At 63.9% G+C, this 25,694-nt stretch overlaps 1 protein-coding gene and 1 long non-coding RNA gene across 5 annotated transcripts in view; both read left to right on the top strand.

Annotated features, from left to right (window-relative positions):
• Positions 1 to 23,910, top strand: part of BCAS4 (breast carcinoma amplified sequence 4) — a 57,607-nt gene extending 33,697 nt beyond the window's left edge. For 3 of the 4 annotated variants that reach the window (XM_017338647.3, XM_008250433.4, XM_002722695.5), the window contains one exon: positions 23,583 to 23,910. In XM_017338647.3, coding sequence (XP_017194136.2) covers positions 23,583 to 23,687 — 105 coding nt within the window. In that variant the 3' untranslated portion in view covers positions 23,688 to 23,910. The remainder of the gene's footprint in view (positions 1 to 23,582) is intronic. The other variant, XM_070051690.1, reaches the window with a different exon arrangement.
• LOC127487350 (uncharacterized) overlaps positions 1 to 25,694 on the top strand; it is a 1,183,652-nt gene that overhangs the window by 345,311 nt on the left and 812,647 nt on the right. The window lies entirely within an intron of this gene.

Here is a 25,694-nt window from a genome sequence, read left to right as displayed (position 1 = left end):
GTCACCGCTGGGGGTGGGCATCAGCTAGCGGGGGAGCCCTCAGGGGCTAGTGAACACCCTGCATGGGCAGGTGCGGGGCGCAGCGGGTTGAGCCGCCTCCTGGGGGCCCTGCACCCCCCATCAGAGAGCTTCGGTTCGAGTCCCTCCTCTGCTTCCAACACAGTTTCCGCTGATGCACAGCCTGGCAGGCAGTGCGTGTCGGCTCGGGTAGGGGGTCCCCGCCATTCAGGGGCTTGGCCCAGCCCTGGCAGCTACGGATGTTTGGGGAGTGAGCCAGCAGGTGGAAGAGCGCGCGTGTGCTCTCTGTCTCTCTGTCTCTCTCTGTGTGTCTTTCTAATATGTAGGGGGAAAAAAATTTTTAAAAATCCTATAGTGGCAGGCCAACCCCTCCCCCCGGCCCTGATGATCCGGCTGCAGGTGGCGGCCCTGCCGAGTCCAGCTCGGGGCTTGGTGATTCGCACAGGTGCAAGTCGGGTCCCGGCACAGTGCTGCTGCCTGGCACCAAGTTCTCTCCGAAGTCTCCTGAGAAAGCTGCTTTTGCCATTGCCCCATTTTACAGCTAAGGAGACTGAGGCTCAGGGAGAGAAAGGGGCTTGCCCGAGGGCCCAGTGCCCCCAGCGCCTGTCCTGCCTCCGGCACGGCCTCCTCTGCTCTGTCTCCATGACCCCGTGGTCCCCACTCCTCACACCCACGTGGCTGCTGTCTGTGTTCCGGGGGCCACGTTGGGCATTTGGTGCGTGTGGACTCCTTGCTTTTCCCGGTGGTCTGTGCGCTGGGCGGTGACGTCATCCCCAGGCAGCAGGGAACAGCTGGTGAATCCCGCAGCCCTCGGCAGAGCTCAGTACGGGCTGGACCGCGTGGCGTGCTTTATCCCTGAGAGGTGGGTGTTTGGCCGTGTGCCGTCCACCCTGGCCCCGACTCCCTCTTTCCTCGCTGGCAGCATGGGCCGCTCTGCTGCCTGCCTGCAGGTGAGTGAGTGATCTAAGGCCAGGGAGGCACTCTTATTGATACTATAGAGCCCAAACGAATGCCACCTCCTGTGAGAAGCCTTCTGGGATTTCCTCTGTCTGGGCAAACGCAAGCTCCCCACCTTCCTTTTGTTTTGTTTCTTGATTTTTGGAATTTATTTGAGAGGCAGAGAGAAAGATCTCTCATCCACTTTCTTATTCCCCAAATGCCCACACTGCCTGGGGCTGGGGCTGGGCCAGGTTAAGCCAGGAGCTGGGAACTCCGTGCGCGTCTCCGGTGCAGGTGGCAGGGGCCCAGGTACCTGAGCCGCGACCCCCCCAGGGCTGTCAGCTGCCACCGACAGTGAAGTCGCCACTGCGTCCTTTGTGTCCCCGCTAGAGTTAGGTGGCCAGGGGCCCCGGTCTCTGCCCGTTGATGGCTTTCGAAGGACAGGGCCCTGTGGTCACCGCGGCCACAGCAAGGATGCCGACAGTGGGTGCCGCCCTCTGCCCTCTGCCCCCTGCCCCTTTCTCTGAGCTGCATGGTTGTCCCTGAGATGGGGCCTCGAGGGGTGAGAGTCGCTGCCTGGGGTCAGGCCTGCAGCGGGGTTTCCTACACCAGGCCCTGCCTACCGATGCAGGATACCCCGGCCGCAGGTGCCGGCAGGGCAGGCTGGGGCCCGCGCTCTCTGCTGCCGCAGATGCCGGGCTGTGCTGAGCCTTGCAGAGGCCCCCCGCCTGCCTACCTGCGGTGACTTGTTCCAGGAAGCGCGTCCCGGCCCGCGCTGGTGAGTCATCCCGCTACCCGGGCTGTTGATCTTGGCCCCACGAGGGCTTTGTCCGGGGGAGGCGGCACAGGTGCGTGTGTGCACACGCGTGCGCAGCCCTACGGTTTCCTGGGCTGCAGCTTAGGGGCCTCCTGGAATCCCGATCGCCCCGGCGCACTCTGGGGCCAAGTCTGCAGGCGCCACCCCCACCCCTTCCCTGCCCATGAGGTCGGCCTGGTCCTTGTCGCGCTTCTACAGATGGTGAAACCGAGGCACTGGGGTTCAACGCCCCCGGTGGTGGCGCTGGGGTTGGAATCTGTGCTGGGGTTGGAATCTGTGCTGGGCGCAGGCTGGCACTCGGCCCCTGCTGTGTCGCTGCGTGCCCTGCGTGCCCCTAGCGCCTGCCGTCTGGGGGAGGGAGTCCTGGCGGGCACCCAGATGGCCGTTTCTGGGATTCCCCAACGCTGGGGTTTCATGCCACCTCATTTCAGTTCCCTTGAGCAGCTGCCTGGGGTGGACACCTCAGTGGCTGCCCTCTCCCCAAGAGGCGGGGGGTCTGAGGCAGGAGCCACACCCAGCCCTCTTCGGGGCTTCCTGGCGTTCTGCCTAGACCTGCAGGGCCCACGAGGCTGGGGTTTTGCTCCTGCTCTTCCCCCCAGGACCCCCTCGCCCCTGTGGGGGCTGGCCAGCGCTTCCCCAACACAGGCAGCCAGGGTGCCGGTCAGCCTGCCCGGGGCTGCCTGCTCCTTGAACCCCAGGTTCCTGTCCCTGGCCCAGCCGCGTGCCTCCCTCTCCCGCGTTTCCTGCAGTGCAGAGGCCTGGGGCAGGCCAGCCCTGTGGGAACACTGGTGTGGAATCCTGTGCCTGCAGGACGACCACACCCTTCCTGGGGGCCCCGCCACTCCCCTGCGACCCTCCGGAAGTCATGGGAGTCACAGGGACCCCCTCGTGGGGCCCAGGAGGGAGAGGCCACAGCCTTCGGCCCCTGCAGCCATAGGGAGTGTTCCCGGCACCCCCCTTCTCATGGGCTGGAGCAGCAGTTGGGCTGGGTCCCGTGAGCCTCAGCGGGCATAGCTGTCAGCCGGCGTGGGCACTGCCGCCACTGTGAGAGGCTCTGCCTGGACAAACGGCCGCTCTAACGCGGTGGGAATGAGAGGGGAGAGAGCGGCGTGGAGCTGCGTGGTGAAGATGCTGGCTGTGGACGCCTGCATCCCACACCCGGGCGCCGGGCTCTGAGCCCTGGCTCCGCCTCCTGATCGCCGCTGCCTGCTCGTGTGGACCCGGGGAGGCAGCGGCGAGGGCTCGAGCGGCTGGGCTCCTGCCCCCCACCACGGGAGAGACCTGCGTTGCACGCCTGGCTCCTGGCTTCCGCTTGGCCCAGTGCTGGCCACTGGGGGCACTGGGAGAGTGAACCAGTGCTGGGGAGCTTGGTCTCTCTCTCAATGAATAAATAAATATAAAGTAAAATATTGAGAAGTGATAAACAAGGAGAAGTTTTGGAACTCTTGGAAGGAGGGTCCCGGCCCAGGGTTTAAAGGCACTGGGGGGTCTGGAAAGCCAGCCTCGCTCCCGCCTCATGGAGTGGCCAGGGTGGAGTCAGCCCCCTGCCCAGGGCAGGGCGGTTGGTGTGGGAGGGGGCACAGAGCCAGCCCCTCTATCCTCCTCTCCTCCATCCTCCTCCCCTCCATCCTCCTCCCCTCCGTCCTCCTCCCTCCATCCTCCTCCCCTCTGTCCTCCTCCCCTCCATCCGTCTCCCCTCCATCTGCCTCCCCTCTGTCCTCCTCCCCTCCGTCCTCCTCCCGTCCACCCTTACAGCCTCCCTCGAGGCAGGTGCCATGTTTTTTCCCACTGTACAGGTGAGGACATGAGGCAGAGAGTGGTTAAGTGATGTACGTGGTCACCCGGGTGGGCACGCAGAAGGTTTCTCGTCTGTGTCACGTGTCATCTCGCGAGAGAGCCCTGGGGTCTGTCTCAGGGAGCTCGTGTCTGGTGGGAGAACGGAGACGGTGACCAGATCCCAGGAAAACTCAGCCGAGAGCTTCTTCTCTGTACGTCCCTTCAAGATTTATTTATTTGCTTAACAGAGTTAAACAGAGAAAGGGAGAGGGGGAGAGTTACCCTCCATGTATCCATCTGCTGGTTCGGTACTCGAATGGCTGCAATGGCCAGGGCTGGGCCAGGCTGAAGCCAGGAGCTTGGAGCTTCATCTGGGTCTCCCTCACGGGTGCAGGGGCCCAAGCGCTTGGGCCATCTTCCGCTGCTTTCTCTGGTGCATTAGCAGGGAGCTGGGTCAGAAGTGGAGCAGCCGGGACTCGAATGTCTGCTCGCTTGTCTGGGATGCCGGCACTGCAGGCGGAGGTTATACCCATTACACTGCGATGCTGGCCCTGAGAACTGTCTGTAAAGGGGGCCCTAGTCTGGCCTTGGAGGAAGCCCCCTAATGTGCAGCCTGGATGATAAGCAAGTCAGTCCGGAGTCGGGGGACAGGTGCTCACGGCAGGAGGATCTGCGGGTGCGAAGCCGCTGAGTGTGACTGCGCCTTCTGCTCAGAGAGTCGCGGTCCCGTGGGTGAGCGGGGCGGGGGCGGTAGGGTCTCACAGCCTGCAGGGGGCTTAACACTGCCCTGAGGGCAAACGGGAGCCATGGACGGGTAAGTGACGGGCTGGGCTGGCACTCGTCGTCCGCGGCGTCTTGCTGCTGGGAGGTAACGGGGGCCGCCCACCCAGCTGTAGGCTTCCCACCTAGGAACGTGTCCTGCTTCCTGGGAACATCTCATGCGTGGAATTCTCACCGTGCAGGGTCTCAGGGCCCCTGGCCAATCAGTGAAGAGAGAAGAGGCCCCAGGTGAGGAGCTCAGGGCTCCTGGGCTGGTGTCTGGGAGACCCCGCCTAGGGGCGAGGCCGCCAGCCCAGCCCAGCGCCTGCCCTGGAGGTGGTTCCAGGCAGCAGGAAGGGAAAGCGAGGGCCAGGGCCAGGGCCCCCAGGCGGAAGGCCAAAGCAGGTGGCCCAGAGGCGTGGAGCAGCCTTGCGGATTCGCTGTAAATCACTGTTTTCGCCTGAGCTGAAACATCTCGTCCGCGAGGGGTCATTTTAACTGATTTTTCCGAGGGGGTGCATTGTGGTGCTTTCCAAGGAAGACTCTTGGCTGATGTGAGAACCAGCGGGGACCAACTCCCGCCTCCTGTGCGCTGGGGAGGGTGCTAGCCTGGCCTGGCCTGGCCTTTGGACTTCCCTGTCCCCCTGTGCGTCTGCACCCGGGGCCAGCAGGGCCCTGGGGATGGCTTCAGGGGAGAGTGGAGCCTGGACACACAGGGCGCAAGTGCAGGTACCGGCGGAGAGAGGGAGAGGGGTCTTCCATCCACTGGTTCACTCCCCAAATGTCCGCAACAGCTGGAGCTGCGCCGATCCAAAGCCAGGAGCCAGGAGCTTCTTCCAGGTCTCCCACGTGGGTGCAGGGGCCCAAGGACTTGGGCCATCTTCTACTTATTCCCAGGCCATAGCAGAGAGCTTGACAGGAAGTGGAGCAGCCGGGATTTGAACTGGCACCCATAAGGGATGCCAGTGCTGCAGGCGATGGTTTTACCTCTTACGCCATGGCACTGGCCCCTTAACCAGCGTCTTAGCTGCTAGACTGACCACTGTCTCCATGGATACCTTCTGTAGTTGCTGGCATTTTAAAAAGCAAATTTCACATAGGAATCTGTACTCTGTCTTCTCCTAGAAAAGCAAGGGTCTGGGTGCGCCGCTGCCCAGCCTCTGTCCGGCCACGCCGCCCGTGCTCAGCGCCTGCCCGAGGGCATCCAGCGCACGGTGGGTGTTCAGTAGTCAGCCCCGGACGTGCTGAAGGCTGCTGTGGCCCTGCCGGCCTCGCTGGCTTCTGCAGTGGCGGCTCCGGGCAGGGAGCTGGGAGGAGGGAGGCGGTGGAGGCCGGGGGTGGGACTGCCTTGCCCGGGCGCCTGCAGGAGTCCGTGGTGCCAGGCTGGGCATCCCTGCCCGCCCTGTGCCCCCGGGCACCTCCCCTGTGCCTGCAGCAGCCCCTGGAGGGGACACTCTCTCAGCGGGGGAGGCAGAGCGAGACCCGAACACAGGGACAGGAGGTTCTGAGGTGCAGCCCACAGCCAACGCCACCGAGACCTGCAGGGCTACAGTCCTTGCCCCGACTGGCTCATGGCCGTTCCTGGCCTGCGTCCCCGCAGGTTGGTCTCATTGGAGATGCTTGGTGGCTGATGCTGGGGGAGGGACCGAGGGCTCTTGCCTGGCAGATTTGGGACCAACTAGTGTTTTTTAAGCATTGCATCTTTGCTAAGATTTTGGGGGTGAGAGGGGAGGAAGATCCTGAGATCAAGCAGGTTTTTGGGGGTGCTGTTTGTTGAGGACTCCCTGGAAGGACCCCAACATGTGGGCCACACCTGGCGCTCTTTCCAAGACTGTGCTACAACAGAATTGTGACCACAGTGACTGCCCCCCATCCTGCCCATCAAGCCCCGTCGAGCCCAGCCATCCTCGGGGTGGGGGACACTGCCGGTAACCTTTGCACATGTTGGCCCCCATGCCTGCTCCCTGTCTGGCAAGACTCAGGTCAGATGCCACCTCCGGGAAGCTGCCAGGGTTTCTCCAGGCAGTGTTCCTCTGGGCTGTCCACGGGCTCATCTCGGGGAGTCGTCTGCGTGTTACCTGTCGCTCCCCTAGACTGCAGGTTTCTCCAGGGAAAGGAGGCGTCTCCACTGTGACCTGTGCCCCAGGAGCACCCACCTCCACAATGATGCAGGTGACAGCAGGTGTCCTGGGCTCGCTCTAACATGGGGGAGGACGCCTTGCCTAGCTCTGCACACTTCTGACGTAGGTGCTGTCCCCGTCCTGACCTTATAGGTGAGGGAACTCAGGCGCCCAAGGCTGCCCTCCTTTTATTTTAAAGATTTATTTTTTCGAAAGGTGGAGTTAGAGAGGGAGAACTAGAGAGACCATCTACTCACTGGTTCACTCCCCAGATGGTCACAATGGCCAGGGCTGGGCTAGGCCCTAGCCAGTAGGAACCAGGAGCTTCATCCGGGTCTCCCACATGGGTGCAGGGGCCCAGGGACTCGGGTCATCTGCTGCTTTCCCAGCAGGGAGCTGGATGGGAAGTGGAGCAGCCGGGACTTGAACCACATGGGATGCCGGCAGTGCAGGCCCAGGGCTGGCCCCTTTCAGTCCAGAGCCCCCCATTCTTCAAGCTCCAGGGGTCAGAACTCCAGAGCTCCTTGGGGTGAGGTTGGGGCCCTGAGGGAGGCAAAGTGGCCGGGTGGGGACTGTGGGCAGCGGCAGAGGCAGAGGCACCCCCACACCAGGCAGGGACGCAGACCCAGAGTGGCCCAGCACACGCGTGGGTAGAGAGGAGAGGGTGCAGTGACTGAGAACAGCTGAGCGGTCAAAGCCCTCTCCTCGCGGGGCCAGAGCACATGGCCAAGTGCAGAGCCCTCCCCGGGGTCGGCGTCCCTGCCTGTTTGCTGATGGGGGGCGGGGAGGGGTGGGCAGAGAGCGGGCTTGGCCTCCAGAACCGGTGCTGAGTGAGCAGGCAGCGGTGGCCTCCCCGTCGCGAGGTGGCCGCGCTCTGCCCAGCCCCCCCCGCCCCATGTGCGTGGCAGCTGCCCTGTGCCCTCTGGGGGTGCAAACCCCGCCAACCCCGGCTGCTCAGGCAGCTGTTTCTGCCCAGGTGGGTGATGGTGGCCGGGCAGCTGCCTCTCCCTGCCCACCCTGGCCATTTGAGCCTTTGGGCAGGGCGGGGCCGTCGGCTCATTTCTCAGGAGGGGTTTCTCCCTGGGGGCAGCACCAAGGGAGGGGGTTTTGGAAGCTCTCTACCCCCACCCCATATAAAGGGGCTTGAGAAGGTCACCTCTGGGTGGTGATGCAGCCGCCATTGCCATCGCCATCGGTCCCTTTCCTAACCAGGCCACCACCCTCGGGCCACCCTTTGTAGGGGAATTCTGACGTTGTAATCACACCCCCCATGCCAGCGAGTGTAGACCAGATTCCTGTGGGGTCTGCAGAGGGCTCAGCCGTCCCATGGGGGACTGTCCTGTGCACCACGGGGCATTCAGCTGCGTCCCTGGCTTCTCAAGAAAAGGGTCCAGAAGTTGGAGGCAAACTTGCCCTTGTTAGGGGCCACGGGCACAGGTGCACCGTCGCTGGGTAATGTTGGGGTGGGGGTGGGGCTGATCAGAGTGCCTTCGTTTCTCAGCGTGGACAGCTTCCAGAATAATCGGGTTGACAGAAGTGACAGCTCTGTTCTGGAGTCCCACAGTCCTTGGTCTGTGACTTGGAATGAGTCTCATCTTGCCCCTCTGTGAAATGGGTTAGCAGTTCTCTAACCCTGCGGATTGGGATGTACGTGCCTCCCTCTGTGCTGACCTCTCAAGCGCCTGTTTCACCGCGAGCACTGTTCTAGGTGCCGAGGCTCAAAGATGAGAACGAGTCACCCGATTCACTGAGTCCGGAGCCGCACGGGCACCATGTGGGGCATTCCGGGCTGGCGTCACTCCTGGCTCGCTCAGTTACTGCTGTGGCCAGTGAGACGGAAAGAGGCGGAGCCGCTTGCCCACAGCTGGTGGGAGGGCTCCAAGGTGGGGAAAAGAGGCCCTGGTGTCTTGGTTCTGCAGCCCACACCCCTGAGCCCGGCGGCACTGCCTGGACCACTGGCCTGGCCAAGATGGCAGCTGGCAGGGGCCCTGCAGGGGGCGTGTCCGAGGTGATGTTGGCCATGAGGTTGGCCACACCCACCCAGGTACACCCGTGGGAGTGTCTTACACCCCTGTGTGTCCCTCCTCACCCTCATGCCCAGCCCTCCCCAGCACAGCTGCTGGACTGTGGGCGCAGGCCGGCTCCCAGCCCTGGCCTCTGCCGCGTGGTGCCACACTGTCTCTGCGGCCTGTCAGTCTCCCTGGATCCAGATTCCTCTTGTTCATCTGCCCTCTTCCCTCTCTGCCTGTCTCTGCGTCCCCGCCTGCACCGCTCTCTTCCTTGTTTCTCTCTGCCTGTGTCTCTGTCCCCTGCCTCTTCTATGTCACACGCAACATCACAAAGCGCCAGTGCCGCCGCCATGCTGCCCGCCCCCAGGCCACGGGCACTCCCCACCCCCAACCTGCGCCTCAGCCTGGGGGAGACAGGGGCCGGGCCTGGGTGGCACCTGCGTGGCACAGAGGGGACAGGCCTCCGGCTCTTCTGCCATCCACCGGCTGGGCAAGTGCACGGGCACGCTGTCCTCTCGTTGGGACGTCAGTGCTACCCCACAGGGGAGGGCCTACGGGACCCGCTCAGTGTGTGGTGAGCAGCCGTGAACTTGTGTGCAAGGATGCGCCAGGACGGGCCTGGGCCCCGCCTGGGCTCGGGGCCTGCCCAGAGAGAGCAGCTCAGGCAGGAAGTGCCCGCGGACGGTACGGCGTGAACACCTGCTCTGACTCCTGCACCTGACAGGAAAGGAGCGGAGCGAGGGCAGGGGAGTCGTGGAGAGCAGGAGGGGCCGGCGCGAGGGCGTGGCATGGCTGAGGACTGGCACTGGCATGAGCAGCCCAGCCCAAGACAGCTGCTGGGCTGCAGGGGCTCAGGTGCGGGGACGAGAGCTTGGGCTGGGCAGAGAAGCAGCAGGTGCGACCCGGTTCTAGGGGAGGTGACTCCGAGTCCACTGTCAGGGCGGATCCCTGCCTGCAGCTGGGGTGTCTGGAGAAATGCGGTCCCTTTGATGCCCAAGAAGCCTGGGAGCACTTGAACTTGGCTTTGCTCGTGGTCACCTTTCTGCTGGGAAGAGAAACCACATCTCATTAAGCAGTGTTTGTCCAGTGCCTATTCTAGCTGATACCACACCTGTCACAGACCCCCAAGTCGAGGCCAGAGTTCCTGTTACTTGGGGAGTCCTGGGATCCCCAGCTGGGTTTCAGCAGAGGGAGGAGCCCGGTTCTGGGCACCCCCTGTGACCTGGAGTGGGGAGTTCAGGCACCCAGCCTCTGCCTTCCTGCCCACATATGATAGCTGTTTGCTGGCCTGGCCCTGGCTCCAGAGGTCTCAGGCAGAGCCCCTCACTCCGTGCACTTGCGTGTGTTGGGGGGGTTGGGGGGTACAGCAGGTGGTTGGTTGATCAGGCTGTGGCGGCTCCGAGGGGAGAAGGGGGAAGAGCAAGGAGAGAAGTCTGTTCGTGGGTTGGGCCGCCTGTTAACTTCTGACACCTACCAAGAGCCAAGCCCAGCAGGTGACAGATGAGCCACGCCCCATACTGGCTGGGCCGTATTCTGGTGCTTGGCGGGTTTTGTTTAAGATTTATTTTATTTATTTGAAAGAGCTACCGAGAGAGGTAGAGACAGAGAGGTCTTCCATCTGCTGGTTCACTCCCCAAATGGCCCGAGCTGAGCTGATCTGAAGCCAGGAGCCAGGAAGGGAGCCACCTCCGGGTGTCCCACGTGGGCACAGGCCTCCAGGGACTTGCTTTCCCAGGCGTTAGTAGGGAGCTGGATCAGAAGTGGAGTAGCTGGGACTTGAACCGGTGCCGCTGGCTGAGGCTCTAACCCGCTGTGCCGCAGCGAACTGGCACTCGTGTGTCTGAGGCGCCATGTGAGTGAGTGGGAAACGCTGTCCCGGAACGGACTCCCTTGGTGGTGATTGAGTTTAAGTGTTCCTGTTTCAAAACGGAATGTGTTTAATATTAAAAATGCAAGGGTGTGAAATTGCACACTTGGGCTGCTCGAGAGCTAACAGTGGCATTTTCAAAGAATGTGAGTTCAAGGGGCTACGATAATAATGAAATTAGCAGGTGCTTGTGAGCTCCAGCTGTTTGCTGAGCACTTTGCAATTACACGGGCAGACACCCAGGGAGGTGGGAATTCTCACTCTGATTTCCAGAGGGGACGGAGGCCCGGAGAACCAGGGCCACAGAGCAGAGGAGACTGCTGCCCTGTGGAGGGACGCCCTCCATGCGGCTCTGGCCGGGTGGGGGTTGGGGCTGTCAAAGCGCCAATCTGGGGGCCTCTGTGGCCCGTGCCTCCAACCCCACCCTCATTCCCCTGAGCCGTGTGGACCATGGAAATGGACTTGGCTTTGGGCTGTCAGCAAGCCCCCAGAGGTGAGTCACGCGCCCGCCCTGGTCCCCTGTCCCTGGTTCTGCCGAGAGTGTCTGTGGCGGGGGTGACGTGGGCACTGAGCCAGTGTGGACCTGCGGGGCTCGTTCAGGCAGTTTTTGTCCTCTGCCTGGGGACCCCCCTTTCAGACATCGCTGTTGGGAGGCTGCCCCGCCCCAACCCCTTTGATGCTTCCTGGGCCACCTTCCTGGCCCCACCCAGGCCACCTTCCCAGCCCCAGGCCAGGGGCCGAGTCTCCACCCCTCCACAGGCTTGCTCCAGCCAGTGCTGGCCAGGGACTGCTCAGGTCAGGCCAGCGTGAGGACGTGGCCCTGGAGGGCTTGAGATGTCACCTGTGCAGGGCCAGGAGGCTGAAGCTGCCAGGTTGGGTGCGAGGAGAGAGGCTGGTGTGTGCGGTAACTGAGATGCACTTGTGAGAAGGAGTACGGAGAGGTGGGTTCGGGGCAGGGCAGGCGGCGCGGGGTGGCCACGGGGACACAGCACCGGTCTCGGCTCCCGCGGCTCCGCTGTGCTCCTGGCGGGTTCATTCTGGGCCACAGCGCCCCATCCTGTGCGGTGCCGTGTCACTGAGCATCTTGATGTCGCGACCCTGCTGGGATTCTGTAGCCACCCTCCCCCCACCTTCTGCCTCTCCACCCCCGGCAGCCACTCACCTGCCTCCGTTGCTGAAGGTTTGCCGTTTCAGAAATGTTCTATAAATGGAAGCAGACGGTCTGTAACCTTAGGGGATCGGTCTTTCTCGCTCGGCATAGTTCCCCTGAGATTTGCCCTGCGTGAATCGAGGGTGCCCAGCAGGCTTTGCTGGGGAGGTGGAGATCTGAGTGTGGCACTCAGGGCTGGGCCTGGAGTCCCCCGTGCTGAATGAGGTGGCCCAGGGAGCCAGAGGCGCTGGGGTACTCACCAGGTGCCCACTGAGCAGCAGCGGAGACTTGGGTGGGGGCGACATGGGACAGACGGGGGTCCCCACGGCGTGACTGCTGACTGACTGGCTGAGGAGCCCAGTTGGGGGTGCAAAGGGGACTGTGCTCAGGCTCTCTTTCCCACCCACCCCACTTGGCAGCTGGGAGTGAGGGGTGTGGCTGGCACCGTGCTGAGGCCGAGGGCTTGGCCCTGGGGTCCCGGGGTTGGGTCGGAGGTTGCCGGGGAGAAAGTGAAGGCTGCCCCGAGGCACCGTGGGGTCTGCTCAGCGGCTGTGCTGTCTTCCAGGCTGTCCTTGGGCTTCTCTCTCTTTTATTTGAAGGGCGCATGACAAGTGGGTAGGGGACAGCGGAGCGAGAGGGACCTCTTCCATCAAATGCCTGCAACAGTTGGGGCTGGGCCAGGTAGAAGCCAGGAGCCAGGAGCTCCACCCACGTCTCCCAGAGGGGTGGCAGGAACCCAAGTACCTGGGCCACTATCTGCTGCCTCCCAGGCGCATGGGCAGGGAGAGGGCTGGGGAGCAGAGGCGGGGCTCCGTCCCAGGCAGTCTGAGCTGGAGCCCCGCCCCATGCTGTCACTCATGCCCTCCTTGGTGTTCTGCCTCGGTGCTGGCACAGGGGGATGGGCTGGCCGGCAGCGGGTGTGAGTCTTCGCCAGGTGTGATGACTTGGCCACCTTGGCTCGCAGAGGCCTGGACAGCAGTGAGCGACGCTCCCAGCTCCTGTCCCAGGGTCCCTTCCCCCAGCTGCTGTCCCAGGGTCCCCTCCCCCAGCTCCTGTCCCAGGGTCCCCACCCGCAGCTCCAGTCCCAGGGTCCCCGCCCCCAGCTCCTGTCCCAGGGTTCCCTCCTCAGCTCCTGTCCCAGGGTCCCCTCCCCCAGCTCCTGTCCCAGAGTCCCCTCCCCCAGCTCCTGTCCCAGGGTCCCCTCCCCAGCTCCTGTCCCAGGGTCCCCTCCCCCAGCGCCTGTCCCAGGGTCCCCGCCCCCAGCTCCTCTGCCTGCCTGGACCCCCCCCCCTCCGCATTTCCCTGCCTTCCCTCAGTCAGGGTCACTTCCTTCACTTTCTCTCCCACTGCCTCGACTATCCTCTTTGAGTACCCCCGCCGCGCGTTCTCTCCATTTCAGTGCTGAGTCCCCATCCCCTGTCTGTCTCTTCCGCTCTGCCCCTCATCATCTCCTTCGTCTCCACCTCCTCTTGTTTTCCCCTAGACCTGGAGCCCCCCCCCCCGGGGGGCCCAGATGGAGAAAACGCTTTGACCACCGGCTCTTGTGACAGGGCCCCCTCTGCAAGGCCAGTGGCGGCAAAGCCGGGCCCACGTGGAGCTGTCGGAGCTGTCCCAGGCAGGACAGGCCTGGGAGGCCACCCAAGTCTGAGGGAAGGGGCGGGTGGGGCAGAGGTTCCCCGAGGCCTGCAGTGGGGGAGCAGCGGCCCAGCCCACAGCAGTGGGGCAGCTCTGCTGCAGCGCCCTTGTGCTGAGCCGGCTGTGTGCAGAAACCTGCAGGCTGGGCGGGAGCCTGGAGGAGGCGTCCTAACCCCCTAATCTTTTTTTTAAGGATTGATTTATTTGAAAGAGTTACACAGAGAGAGAAGGAGAGGCAGGGGCAGAGGGGGTGGGGGAGGGTCTTCCATCCGCTGGTTCACTCCCCAGTTGGCTGCAACCGCTGGAGCTGCGCCGATCCGGAGCCAGGAGCCAGGAGCCTCTTCCGGGTCTCCCACCCGGGTGCAGGGGCCCAAGGACTTGGGCCATCTTCTGCTGCTTTCCCAGGCCACAGCAGAGAGCTGGGTCGGAAATGGAGCAGCCGGGTCTCAAACAGGTGCCCACACGGGATGCCGGCGCTGCAGGCGGTGGCTTTATGCGCTGTGCCACGGCGCCGGCCCCGGACGCTCTGGTTTTTAGGGCTCACAGCAGCCCCAGGCCGGCCTTCGCGGAACCTGGCAGACGGAGCTGTGCTCGCTCCATGCTTCCGGGAGCTGACGGCCGCTGTGCTCTGTACCCGCGGAGCCAGCCGCCCCCACGTCGGCTCTGATGTGGCAGCAGCCGGGGGCGTGGCTCTGGGGACTGCAACCTGGGGACTGGACCTTGACCACATCTGGTCTCAAGGCCACCTCCCCGGGGAGGCCGGGAGTCTCAGGGTGACCCGGAGGCTGCTGGCCGAGCAGGGCCTCTGGGTACGGCTGGCTACCCTGTTGCTCGGGCTGGGGAGTAATTGTCCCTCCGCCGCCCTGTCCTCCGGCTCTGCCAGGTGCACCTGCTGGTGGCCCCCGCATTCCGCTCCAGTTCCTGCCTCTGCCCTGTGCCCTCCGCATTTCCTCAGCTCCACGCTTGCCCCTGTCCCAGGCCTAGGTCTCGTCCATGGAGTCTGCCGTGAGTGACAGCGTGGGATGCAGAGCACCCACCCTGGGACGGGCAGGCCTGTTTGAAATCACCCCTGTCACCGGGACCAGCTGCGGAGTTGTGGGCCCAGCACGCAGTGGCGGTGTGGGGCACTGTGGCCGGAAGTTGAGCAGGCAGAGCTGTAGACCCGGGCCGCGGGCACCCACGCGGCTGTGCTTCCCCATGGCCAGCTCAGCTTCCGAGAATTCCCACTCCTCGCCGAGCCTTGGTTTGCACATCTGTGAAATGGGATGCATTGTCCTTTCCACGCAGGAGGGTTCTGAGTGGCAGTGGAGGCCAGCTCTGGGTCACTGATGCAGACGCCCCGTTACGTAAGAGTGCGTCAGTGGTGGCGTCTCCTTGGCACTTCGCGTAAGCTGCCTTGCGAGGACCCCATGTATTTTATAGAACCTTTGTATTTGGGGTAGTTTTAGGTTTGTAGGAAACTTGGGAGAACATTCCAGAGAGCTCCCATCCGCCCTGCCTCAGTCCAGTTTCCTTGTTACCACCCTCTCACTTGACCTCTGGACAGTTGTCATAACTGATGTCACCCTGGCCCAGTGACGTCACGGTGACATCACACAGACCTCAGACCTGGACATGTTGGAGTTCAGCAGGTTTTCCCTTCTCAGGACCCCATCCAGGGCCGTTCGCGGCCTAAGCCTGTGTTTTACGTTTGATATAAACCATTTTTATATATTTATTCATTTGGAAAAATGGAACAACAGGTGTAGAGGGAGAGACAGAGGCCTTCCCTCTGCTGATTTGCTCCCCAAATGGCCAGGCCAAAGCCAGGAGCCTGGAGCTCTGGGTCTCCCGACTGCTCGGGCCGGCTGCTGCTGCTTTGCCAGGGCGTTAGCAGGGAGCTGGATGGGAAGTGGGGCAGCCGGGACTGGCGTGGAATGCTGGTGTCGCGGCTCCCTGCACCGTAGCGCCAGCCCCTCCAAGTACTTTCAGAGAAGTTTGAAATTCATTTTATCAAGAAAGGAAAATGGCATTTCATCAGGAAATGAACTGGGGATGAGTTGGCAGGTGGAGTGGAAAATGGAGGATGTTGGGTGGGGGTCGAGGGTAACCCCAGGGTTCAGGCTGGGCAGAGTGGTTGACGGTTCGGCTTAGTGACACAGATGGGGGTTCTGCGGGGACTCGCCTACCATGCAGTCTCTGTTTTGTGACACTTGTGCACATTCGCATTTCTGCAACACAGCCTGTGCGCAGTTAAAAATACACACAGGCGCGTGTGGTGAAGACACTGCGTAGGGGGCCGGTGCTATGGTGCAGCGGGTTAACGCCCTGGCGTGCAGTGCCGCATCCCATATGGGTGCCGGTTCAAGTCCCCGCTGCTCCACTTCCGATCCAGCTCTCTGCTATGGCCTGGGAAAGCAGAAGATGGCCCAGGTCCTTGGGCCCCTGCACCCGCATGGAAGACCCGGAAGAAGCTCCTGGCTCCTGGCTTTGGAGTCAACTGGGGAGTGACCCAGCAGATAGAAGACCTCTGCCCCTGTCTCTTTGTAACTCTGCCTTTCAAATAAATAAATAAAAGTCTTAAAAAAAAAAACAAAACAAACAACAATGACAAAACGCCACTTAGGACGCCCACGTCCCAATCTGAGTGGCTGAGTTTGAGTCCTGGCTCCACCCCCGATTCCAGCCTCCCGCTGATGTGCGGCCTGGGAGGCAGCAGGTGTTGGTCTGAGTACTTGGCTTCCTGCCACCCACGTGGGAGACCTGGGTGGGGTTCCTGGCTCCTGGCTTTGGCCTGGCCTGGCCCTGGCTGTGGGGAGCCTTGGGGGACTGAACCAGCGGATGGGAGATCTCTCTATCTCTGTCCCTCAAATAAATGAAGAATAAATTTAAAAATACAGACTCCTCTGAGCAATTAGGTCATTAGGAACAGCAGACGGGAAGAACAGCAAAGCCAGGGCCTGACCCAACCCGGCCCCGCAGGTGGGATTGGGTGGCGGTGGGGGGGGGCGCTCACAGCTGTCCGGGTGTTCTTAAAGGCTCGGGCCGGGCCGGGGAGAGGACACAGGCGGGGCAGGCAGGACAGGCAGGACAACCGGCATGGCCTGAGGCACAGAGAGCCCTGAGCCGGGATGAGGGGAGGCGCTGGGGGCTGGTGTGGCATCTTAGAGGGGGAGGGGCAAGCAGGCGGAGAGGACCGGACACGTGGACAGCAGCGTCCCTCGCCAAGGTTGGAGAGGCCGGGCAGCTGGTGCCCCCAGGAAGACCTGCTTCTGGCGGGTGCCTCGACACTGCCGTCTGGCTGGCCCCGCGTGGGAGCTTGGATTTGGAAGCCAGCGTCTTGGCAGGACTTCTGGGGGCTCCTCCTCTGCTGGTCTCCATGTGAACGCTTTTCCTGCGGCTAAGTGCTGACTCCGCAGGGATCCGGGAACCTTGCAGAGCTGCCGCCTGGGTCAGCACTGCCTTCCAGAGACTGCACCGGCTTCTCCCTGCTGCGGGGGTCACCCTGGCCACCTGCTGCCCACTCTGGGCCCCAGGGCCTCAGCGGCCTTCCGCCTGGGCCTGTGGCTGTGGTCACCTGGCCAGCAGAGGCTGTGCGAGGCTGGCCAGCCCAGCCCCTTGGGCGGGAGTGCACTGCAGGGCTCTCACATAGCAGTGGGAGGGTTCTGGAAGACCTGGGGCCACGAGCAGACAAGGCAGGGCAGGCAGGACAGCCAGGCACGGCCCCAGGGAATGAGAGCCCTGAGCCAGGAGCAAGGGGAGGCCCTGGGGGCTGGTGTGGGAGGAGCCCAGCCTGACTTGCAGCCCAGCCGCTCCCAGCCTTGAGACCCAGCCCTGTGCCTCCAAGCCGCTGTCTTGTCTGTAAGAGGACCTGGGCTTGCTCCGGGCTCTCTCTGGAGCACCAGGGGAACAGCTGTGGTTCCCCAACCAGCAAGCGGGGTGCAGGGTGTGGAGCTGGAAGTCCCGGCCTTTCCTATCGACAGCCCTGCGCTCCGGAGCCTTGTCTGAGCGCCGGGGCCTGGCGCCCCTGCCAGCTGGGACGTCCCGGCTTCTGCAGGCCCCGAGCCGAGTGAGTCAGGCCAGGCGGGGACCGTGGCAAATCGGACAGCACATGCCCGGTGTGTGGGGCCAGGCCGCTGCACCCCGCAGGAATGCGGCCGACACAGCCAGACCGCTCAGGGTTGCAGGAGAGATAGGCACTCGCTCTTCCTCTGAGCCCCCAGCTGGCGGCAGGCTCCTGTTTCGTCTGGGTGGGGGCCAGATGCTGACCAAAGGTCAAGGGGCTGGGATCTGGGAGACTCCCGGGGTCCCAGGCTTGCAGCGCTGGGGCCGCACAGACCCGGGAGCCGGCCCCGCCGGGGTGTCAGTGCCAGCTCTGCCAGTTCCCAGCTTCGTGATCACGGCCGAGCGGCTGCCGACCTACAAGTTCCTCTTTTGCACGAGGAGGTCAAGGCTGCCTGTGTGTCCCCGGGCACCTGCAGGGCGGGGGGAGGGGGGCAGGAGGGGCGTGGTCTGTGCAGCTGGGCGGAGCCTGCTGCATGCTGCTCTTCTTCAAATTCGCTTTTACAATTTCCACGAGCGGAGGCTGCTGGGGTGGTGCAGAGTCCCCACTTCTCCTGGGGACGTGTTGCCAGGGTGCCCGGATGCAGCCCCGGAACCAGGGCCCGTGCGCTGTGGTGAGCAGACGCGCCCACCATTCGGATCTCACTGTTTGTTTTTCCCTGTTCGAAGTCTGTATCCCGCAGACCCGGTTAGAATGAGGCATTGGGTGTCCTGCGGCTTTCCCGGTCCGTGACAGTGTCTCACTCAGACTTTCCTTACTTTTGATAACTTTAAAAAAAAAAAAGTGTCTTTATTTCTTTGAAACGCACAAAGGTCAGAGGAGAGACCGTCCATCTGCTCGTTCAGTCCCCACGTGGCCGCAACGCCCAGGGTTGGGACCTCCGTCCTGGTCTCCCGGTGAGCGAGACGGTGAGTGGCAGGCCCGTGTACTTGGCTCCTTAGCCAGGAGCTGCGTCGGAAGCCCCGTAACCAGGACACACAGCAGCGCTCGGCCTTGGGCTGCCCGCGTTACCTGTGGCCCCGCTGTGTTGGGCCCGAGGATCTTGTGCTGTGCTGGGTGTTTCGCGCTCATGGTTAAACTGGAGACGCGGGTTTGGGCGAGGAAGGCTGGAGGGCTCCGCCCCATCACCACGTCCTGGCGAAGGCATGTACCCCAGCTTGGCGCGGCGCTGTCTGCCCACCCTCGTGCGGCCCTCGGGTGTCGGTGGCGCAGTGCAGCCCCGTTCACGGGCGGAGTGCCCCGTGGGGAAGCACAGACGTGAAGTTGAGAATCCGGGATTCTTCGGAGGTGCGTGTCTGCCGCTGCTGCTGTCTGGGTCGCGTGCGGCAGCTGTCCTTTCTTTGGGGGACCTTTCACCTCCTGACCTCAGCAGCCTCTCTGCGTGGCCTTGGGTGACTCGCGATGACACAGACGTCCCTGCTGTGTGTCCTGGCAGCTGTGCCGCCGTCGGTGGCATGCAGTGCGTCCCTGTCCTCGTGGCCCCAAGGTGGCTGCAGCACCTCCGGCATCGCTGCTGTGCCGCAGGCAGGACTTGGTGGAGTTGGTGGTGTTATCCGCACCTTGCAGAAGAGGAGAGCGACTTGGGGGGCTGAGCTGCTCCTACTGTAGGGGTGCAGTGAGGCTGGAGATGGTGTGAGCTGGCACATAGTAGGTGTGGTTGTCCTGGGAGGCCTGGGGAGGCGCTGGCCACCTGCGGGGTGAGAGTGGGCGCACTGGGGCCCCTGAGCTCTGCTCACGCTCAGCCTTGGGCCTCGGCCCGCCGGCGTTGCCCCTCAGAATCCCACCGAGTTGCTGGAGGATGCCGGCCGAGCCGCGCAGCCCTGTTGGCTCCTCCTGCCTGTTCGGGAGCCAACAGACTGGGGCTGGGGTGATGAACTGAGAGCAGCCATCCGAGTGTCACCCAGGCCTGAGCCCGGTCCGCGGGGGGCGCCTGGCCCGCACCTGGCAGCCGGGTCTGTGACTCGCTCCTCGGTGCCCTCTGAGGGGTGGGGGGGATGGAGGGCGGGCTTTCCTGTTCTATCTGGGCAGTCAGATATAGTTCAGAGGCAAACTATGGTTGGGGGGCCAGATCTGGCGTGCCGCGGTTCTTTTATAAATAAAGTTTTATTGGAATACAGCCATGCCTTTATTTCCCTGCTGTCTGGGCTGCTTTCGTAGGGCAGAGTGGAGTTGTTGTGACAGAGACCGTGAGGTTTGGAAGGCCTAAAGCGCTTCCAGCCTGACCCTCAGGCGAGGCTTTGCTGAGCCTGGCCCTCAGCAGCCCGGGGCCCGGGTCGGGAGGTACACGCAGGGCTGCCCAGCAGGGCTGCAGTCTAAGAGCAGGGCGGGGGGTTCCGGGTACAGCTGGGAGGTGGCACCGGGCGAGCCAAGGCCCCGAGGGAGTTGGACTTGGCTTTGGAGCAGAGGGGGATCTGATGGGGGCTTCAGAAGCTTGGACCCAGCGTAGGCTGGGGCTTCACCTGCCTGTGTGATCCCTTCCCCCACACCAAGAGAGAGAGAGAGAGCAGGAGCTAGCGAGCCATCTTCTATCTGCTGCTTCACTCCCCAAATGCCTGGGACAGGACTGAGCTGGGCCGAAGCCAGGAGCCCCCGTGGAGATGGCAGGGACCGGAGCACTTGAGCCGTCCCCCCTCCCAGGGTGCGAAGGCAGGCGCTCCGGTTTGGCTCCGGTATAGGGTGCGGATGTCCTAAGCGGGGACCCAGCAGCCACACCAAACGCCTGTCCCCGGATCGGGGGTCTTCTCAGAACAAGGAGCTGCTGGTGGTGCAGGCTGAGGGGCGGGAGAGGGTCCTGGGCGTCCACCAGTGGCAGCAGGTTCCAGACACAGCCCGGGCTCAGGGCAGCTGCTCGGGGCCCGGCCCCCTGGGGCCCAGGAGCTGTTTCTCCAGGAGCCCTGTGCCGTCTGCTTCTCCAGCGAGCTCCGGTCTCCGCGTGTTGCCAGCTAATTGTTTTCATGGACTCATGCGTGCCTGCTCTGAGGCTGTAGGTTTGGGAACTTGGGTGTCCAGGATGAAAGTGGGGGAGTGGGGAGGCCCCCAGGGGACGCGGCTGGGCTCCAGCTAGCGGGGCAGGAGGCTGTGGCAGGGCCCGAGCCCCGTGGTGTCAGGTTTCTTGTCTTGACTTAGCCTATCCCAGGCCTTGGAACATTCCTTCCTGCAGCTGGGAGGTGGGGGTGGGGAGCCGGGGCCCAAGGCCTTGGGTGCTCCTTGCTTACCTGGCTGAGTCCTGGGAGGGGTCTTGTCAGGGGTGTGTGTGGGGGTGGAGCCCCTGGAGGTCCCTCTGAGAGCACTCTCGGAGTCCGGGGCGGGGGGCTGGGCAGGGGCTGGGCCCAGCTGACCATAGCTCCTTGCTTTCCTCACTCCTGGGCTCGCCTTGCAGGCTGCTGGGAGAATCCAGGGGACTGGGGCCTGGCCTTGTGGGGGAGGGGCGGGCGCTGCTCGCCCACGTGGACTGGAGCAGGCTCTGGGGGCCGCTGGCCGTCTTCAGCCTCCCGCACTGGGTCCAGCTGCTGGTCTCCGGGCGCTAGCTGCCACTGCTGTGTGGTTGTTTCAGGCAGCGCTGGTGCGGGGGGGGGGGGGTCTTAAGGGAGGAATCGGGTGGCCTGGCTCCTGGGAAGGTCCCCTGGGGTGCTAGCCTCAGGTGCTCCTGGCTCCGCCCCCTCTGGGTGGGGACAGTGGCAGGAGTGGCCCTCACCTGGGGGCCCCCTTATTGCAGCTGGCAGGAACTCGGGGCAGGGGCCAGTCAGCACCTGGTCCCAGCTGCAGGAGCTCGGAGGCCGCTTCCCTGTGGGCCTGCTCAGTCCATGCTCACCCCCACCCCGGGAACGGTTGTTGTGGGTTGGGGGCGGAGCTATCCAGCCAGGCCAGACCCCTCTCCGTGGGTGCAGGTGCATCCTTAGAAAATTCAAGATGCCAGCGCCCGGAGGGGAAGTGGACAGGTGGAGACCGCGCGCACCCATGCTCCAGGGTTGTATGTGGGGCTGAGGAGGCCACATCCTGGCTGGGCTGGCCCAGCCCTTCCGCCGTGACCCCAGGGCACGGTCAGGGCCCAGTCCCAGTGGAAAGGGCGCTAGGCCCACCTCGGCAGCTCCCAGGCCGGCACCTTCATGGCAGAAGGAGCGCTGGCTCGTGGGGGCAGCTCGTGCTCCGTGAGCCGGGCGTTCCTGCGCGCCGCGTCGTTCTCTGAGTGCACGCACAGCGGCCTTAGCGCCCCGCGGCCGCCTGGCCCAGGCTGCTGAAGGCAGGAGTGGCGGTCCCGTCGGCACGTCTCCTACGCCCGGCCTCGCTGGGCCTGGATCTCTGTCGTCCCCTCCGTCGGGTCCCCTGGCGGCTGTACTGATCTCTCTCTCGGGCACTCCATCTCCTCGAGGGAGGAGCAAGCCCTGTCCCTGTTGAGGACCAGGTCCGACGGGAGGAAAGGATGAGGGCCCACGTGCTGCCCCCTGCCCCCTGCCCCCCACGTGCCGGCAGCCTGCGAGCCAGCAGAGCCAAGGCCAGGCCCCTCGGGGGTCACACGGTGCTCTTCAGAGGCCGCAACGTCAAGTGTGGGGATTGGAGGGCCGCATTCACTTGAACGTGGCGTTTCTTTGGAACTAAGTGGCCGATCCTCCTGAGAAAGACAGACAGACAGACAGAGGTGGCGGCGCCGTGTTGAAGAGCGCCTCCCTCTCCAGGGTCTGACTGGCGCGGTCAGGGACGTGCACGCTGGTCTCCCGGGTCGGCCCCCAGCCAGGCTGAGCCGAGGACCACCTGGAGGGGGCATGCGCTGCTGCCTGACCCCGGGTGAATTGTCCCCTGACTCTGCTTTGTGGCCGCCTTGATTGTACTTATTTATTTGAAAGGCAGAGTTAGGTCTTCCATCCACTGGTTCACTCCCAAGATGGCTGCAATGGCCAGTGCTGGGCCAGGCTGGAGCCAGGAGCTTCTTCCAGGTCTCCAGGCACTTGGGCCATTTCCGTTGCTTTTCTCGGGCCATCAGCAGGGAGCTGGGTCGGGAGTGGAGCAGCCGGGACCAGAGCCGGCATCCACGCTGGCTTAACCACCAGGCCGCAGCACCCGCCCGACCTGCCTGCTGAACACCCGGGGCTGGCCCCTCCCGCAGCAAACGCTACCCCACCCCTGGCCTTCAGGCCCCCCTGGGATTGGAGGTGGGATTGGAGGTGGAACGTCTTACGGTGGCCCCTAAGGACCGGTGTGGCTGGACCTGCTTCCGGCTTCACTCCCTGTCACCTGAGCCGCAGTGGCTTGAACCCCGAGCTCCACACCCCGCCCTGCCCACCCCGCCCCGCCCTGCACATGCCTGTTCCTGGGTCTGGAGCACCACCCCTTGCACACCCCGGCCCCGGCCCCGGCCCCAGTCAGTGCCTGGCGCGCTCCCGCGGGCGGGTTGAGGTCTGGGATGGCCAGCTGGGGTGCCAGTTGCAGCCGTGTTTCTCAGTGGTGGCCCAGTGCTCCAGGAGATGGGGTTGAGCGGGCGGGGCTTGGAGGGGGTGTGAACTGGGCGAGGCGCCTGCCGAGGTGGGGATGACAGACGTGGCCTGAGGGGTAGCACAGCGCTGGACTCGCAGAGTGCTCGGTGAGGCAGTCGTCGTAGACCGTGGGCCGGGGCCCCGTCCTTGCCCTGGCACCTCTGGCCGCAGCTCCAGGCTGGGTCTTGGCCAGGGTTGCCGGTAGCTGTGGGAGAGGGGAAGGGGCAGGGGAGACCCATGGACCGCTACCCCCACAAGCTGCCCACCTCTCTGCTGGCCGCCCCCAGGGGGGCCCGCAGCCCGGAAGTCTTCCCCTTCCTCCTGAGTCAGCCTGGGTGCTACACAAGGACCACCTAGGACCCGCCCAGTGCCTGAGTGTGCCAGCCTCGCCCAGGCCAGTGACAGCGGAGCCGGCGCGGGGCCCAGGCACAAGTACTCCATAAACATTCCAGGAGATTCTGCGGTCTGGCCAAGAGGGAGAACCGTGGCACCCTCCCCCTAAGGCGGGGTTTTCTGCGCGATGCCCAAGGATCCTATAGGGCCTGGCACCCTGGGCTCGGGGAGGGGGCGCTGCTGAATGGGACTCCCCCACCCCCACCCCCCCTGGGGTGTACTCACAGGTTTGATTTTAAGTTTCTAAAGAGCAACACACATGCCAACGTGGGCACACAGGGAACGCCAGGCCCACCCCCCGCCAGCTGCAGCTCCCGCTGGCTCTCGGGCAGCCCCACGGTGCTGCTGCTGCACACACGTGGGGTGCACTTGGCCACCTGCCAGCAGGAAGCGCGCGTGGATCCGCCCCAGCACTTCTGAGGCCAGCAGGTGTTGGGCAACGCCCAGGTGTGGCCGGCTCCGGCCCGCGCGTCAGCCCTGTGGGCACCGCTCCTGCAGGACGAGCCCCCGCCGAGCCCCACGCCGCAGCCCCAGGTCCTGAGACGGGCGGGGCGAGGTCACTGAGGGCTCCTTGCTTTTGTCATTCCAGAAGGCGTCTGCGCCAGCGCCGCCGGCCTATGAGCTGCCCACGTTGTACAGGACCGAGGACTATTTCCCTGTGGACACCAGGAGGGCCCAGCAGCCCAGCCCCTAGCTGCCAGCAGCGCCGTGAGCTCTGTGCTTGTCCCCTCAGGCCCCGGGGAAGGGCCCTGCCTTGCCTCCTTCGTCATAGTTTCTAGCACCCCCTCCCCTGTAGCCAGCACCCATGTGTGCCTCGGGGCGTAGCCGGCCTTGTAAAGGGACCCTGGCTGGGGGGCGTGTTGGTCGCGTTGCCCCCTGGCCCTGTGGATGATCCCAATAAAGGTGTCAAGAGCTCACGCGTGGTCTGGGTGTCAGCGCTGCGGGGTGACGGCTTCCGCTGGTGTGAGTGGCTTCCGCAAGGCCACTCGTGCGCCCGATTGATCGCTCACGACCAGGCTGCCTGCAGCCGGGGGCCAGGCCTGCCTGGCCTTGGGTTCCAGCCAGAGGTCAAGGTCACCAGGACTTGCCGACCTTGGAGGTGAGTTTCCAGCACTGTCCCCGCCCTCCGGGCTCTGCCTATGGTGGATGTTTCTGGAATTCCTGGAGAGGCAAGCACCCACACCCACGCCCACACCCACACCCACGCGCGTGTGCACACGCACACACACCCATCCCTAAAGCAAGGGAAGAGTGGGGCCATGCCGATTTTAGGACAAGTTTTTTTTTTTGGATGAACAGACCCTCAGGGACCCCTTACTTCCGGAAGGGGTGGCCTTGTTCTGCTGAGGTCACTTCTGTCAACTGTCATGGAAGGTCACTCGAGCCCGCGTGTGGCTCACAGCCTCGTCACTAAACACACGCAACTGTCAGTCACCAGCCAGGCCGCGGGACCAACCAGGCGGGGCCCGCAGCACGGCCACATCACACCGGTGGGCGTGCCCGTCTGCTCAGGGAGAAGCAAGTGTTTTAGACACAGTCAAGGATGCCAATTTCTTTCTTTTTTTTTTTTTTTTCCAAAGATTGATTGATTTGAAAGAGAGAATCTTCCATTGGTTCACTCCCCAGGAGGCCACAACAGCTGGAGCTACGTCAATCTGAAGCCAGGAGCCAGGAGCTGCTTCCGGGTCTCCCACGCCGGTGCAGGGGCCCAAGGACTTGGGCCATCTTCCACTGCTTTCCCAGGCCACAGCAGGGAGCTGGATGGGAAGTGGAGCAGCCGGGACACGAACCGAGGCCTATGGGATGCCGGCGCCGCAGGTACCCGCTACACCACAGCGCCGGCCCCAGACGATGCGCATTTTCAGAAAGCCTGGAGCTGCCAGGCTTCTTTCTCCTCCAGGGCCTGACCGGGGGGCCTGGGAGAAAGGGAATGTCGTGTGATGAATCCACAGCCACGGTACGTGGCCCGACACAGACCCACGGGATCACGGTCAGGAGCATGGAGGCTCTGCTTAGGTGCTTTGTTAGCGCCTGCTTGGCTCAGCTGTGTGACGCGGGCTCCTTGCTTTCCCTCTCTGAGCCCCGCCACCCCAGTACACGCGGTGCATGAGGGCAGCTGGAGTCTGGGAGGACGAAGGAGCTGGGCAGCGCGCCTGTTCAGCTGGGGCCTGGCGAGCAGCACAAGGGGAGGGGCTTGGGGGCAGGGGCTGAGTGCTGCGTTCCTCCCTTGATGGTGGCACCCAAGGGCCTCTGCAGGGAGCGGCTCAGGGACGGCCTTGCACGGAGACAAGTCACAGGGGGAGCTGCTAGCGGCCCCAGCCCTTTCCGGAGGTCACTGTCCCCTCACTGAGGAGGGGTGAGGTGGTGAGAGGCCGCCTGTGCGGAGAAGGGCACAGGAGGGCTGCAGGGTGATGGCCGTGAGGGAGACCTGGAGACGCCCAGGGAGAAGGCGGGCGGGGGCAGGGCCCTGCCAGGAGCTCCCACCCAGGCCTCGGGGCGGTGCCTGCGGAGGTGCTGCCCCTGCCTCCCCCCACCCCGCCCCAAGATTGATTTGAAAAGCAGAGTTAGGGGGAGACAGGGAGCTGCCCCCCACTGGCTCATTCCCCAAGCGACTCCAGGGGCCAGGCTGAAGCCAGGAGTCTGAAGCTCCTCCTGGGTCCCATGGGGGCGACAGGGACCCGAGCACTTGGGCCGTCCTCCG

This window comes from Oryctolagus cuniculus, chromosome 11, assembly GCF_964237555.1.
Source record: "Oryctolagus cuniculus chromosome 11, mOryCun1.1, whole genome shotgun sequence".
NCBI lineage: Eukaryota > Metazoa > Chordata > Mammalia > Lagomorpha > Leporidae > Oryctolagus > Oryctolagus cuniculus.
The sequence above is the reverse complement of the archived record's forward strand: the minus strand, read 5'-3'. Positions and strand labels throughout refer to the sequence as shown.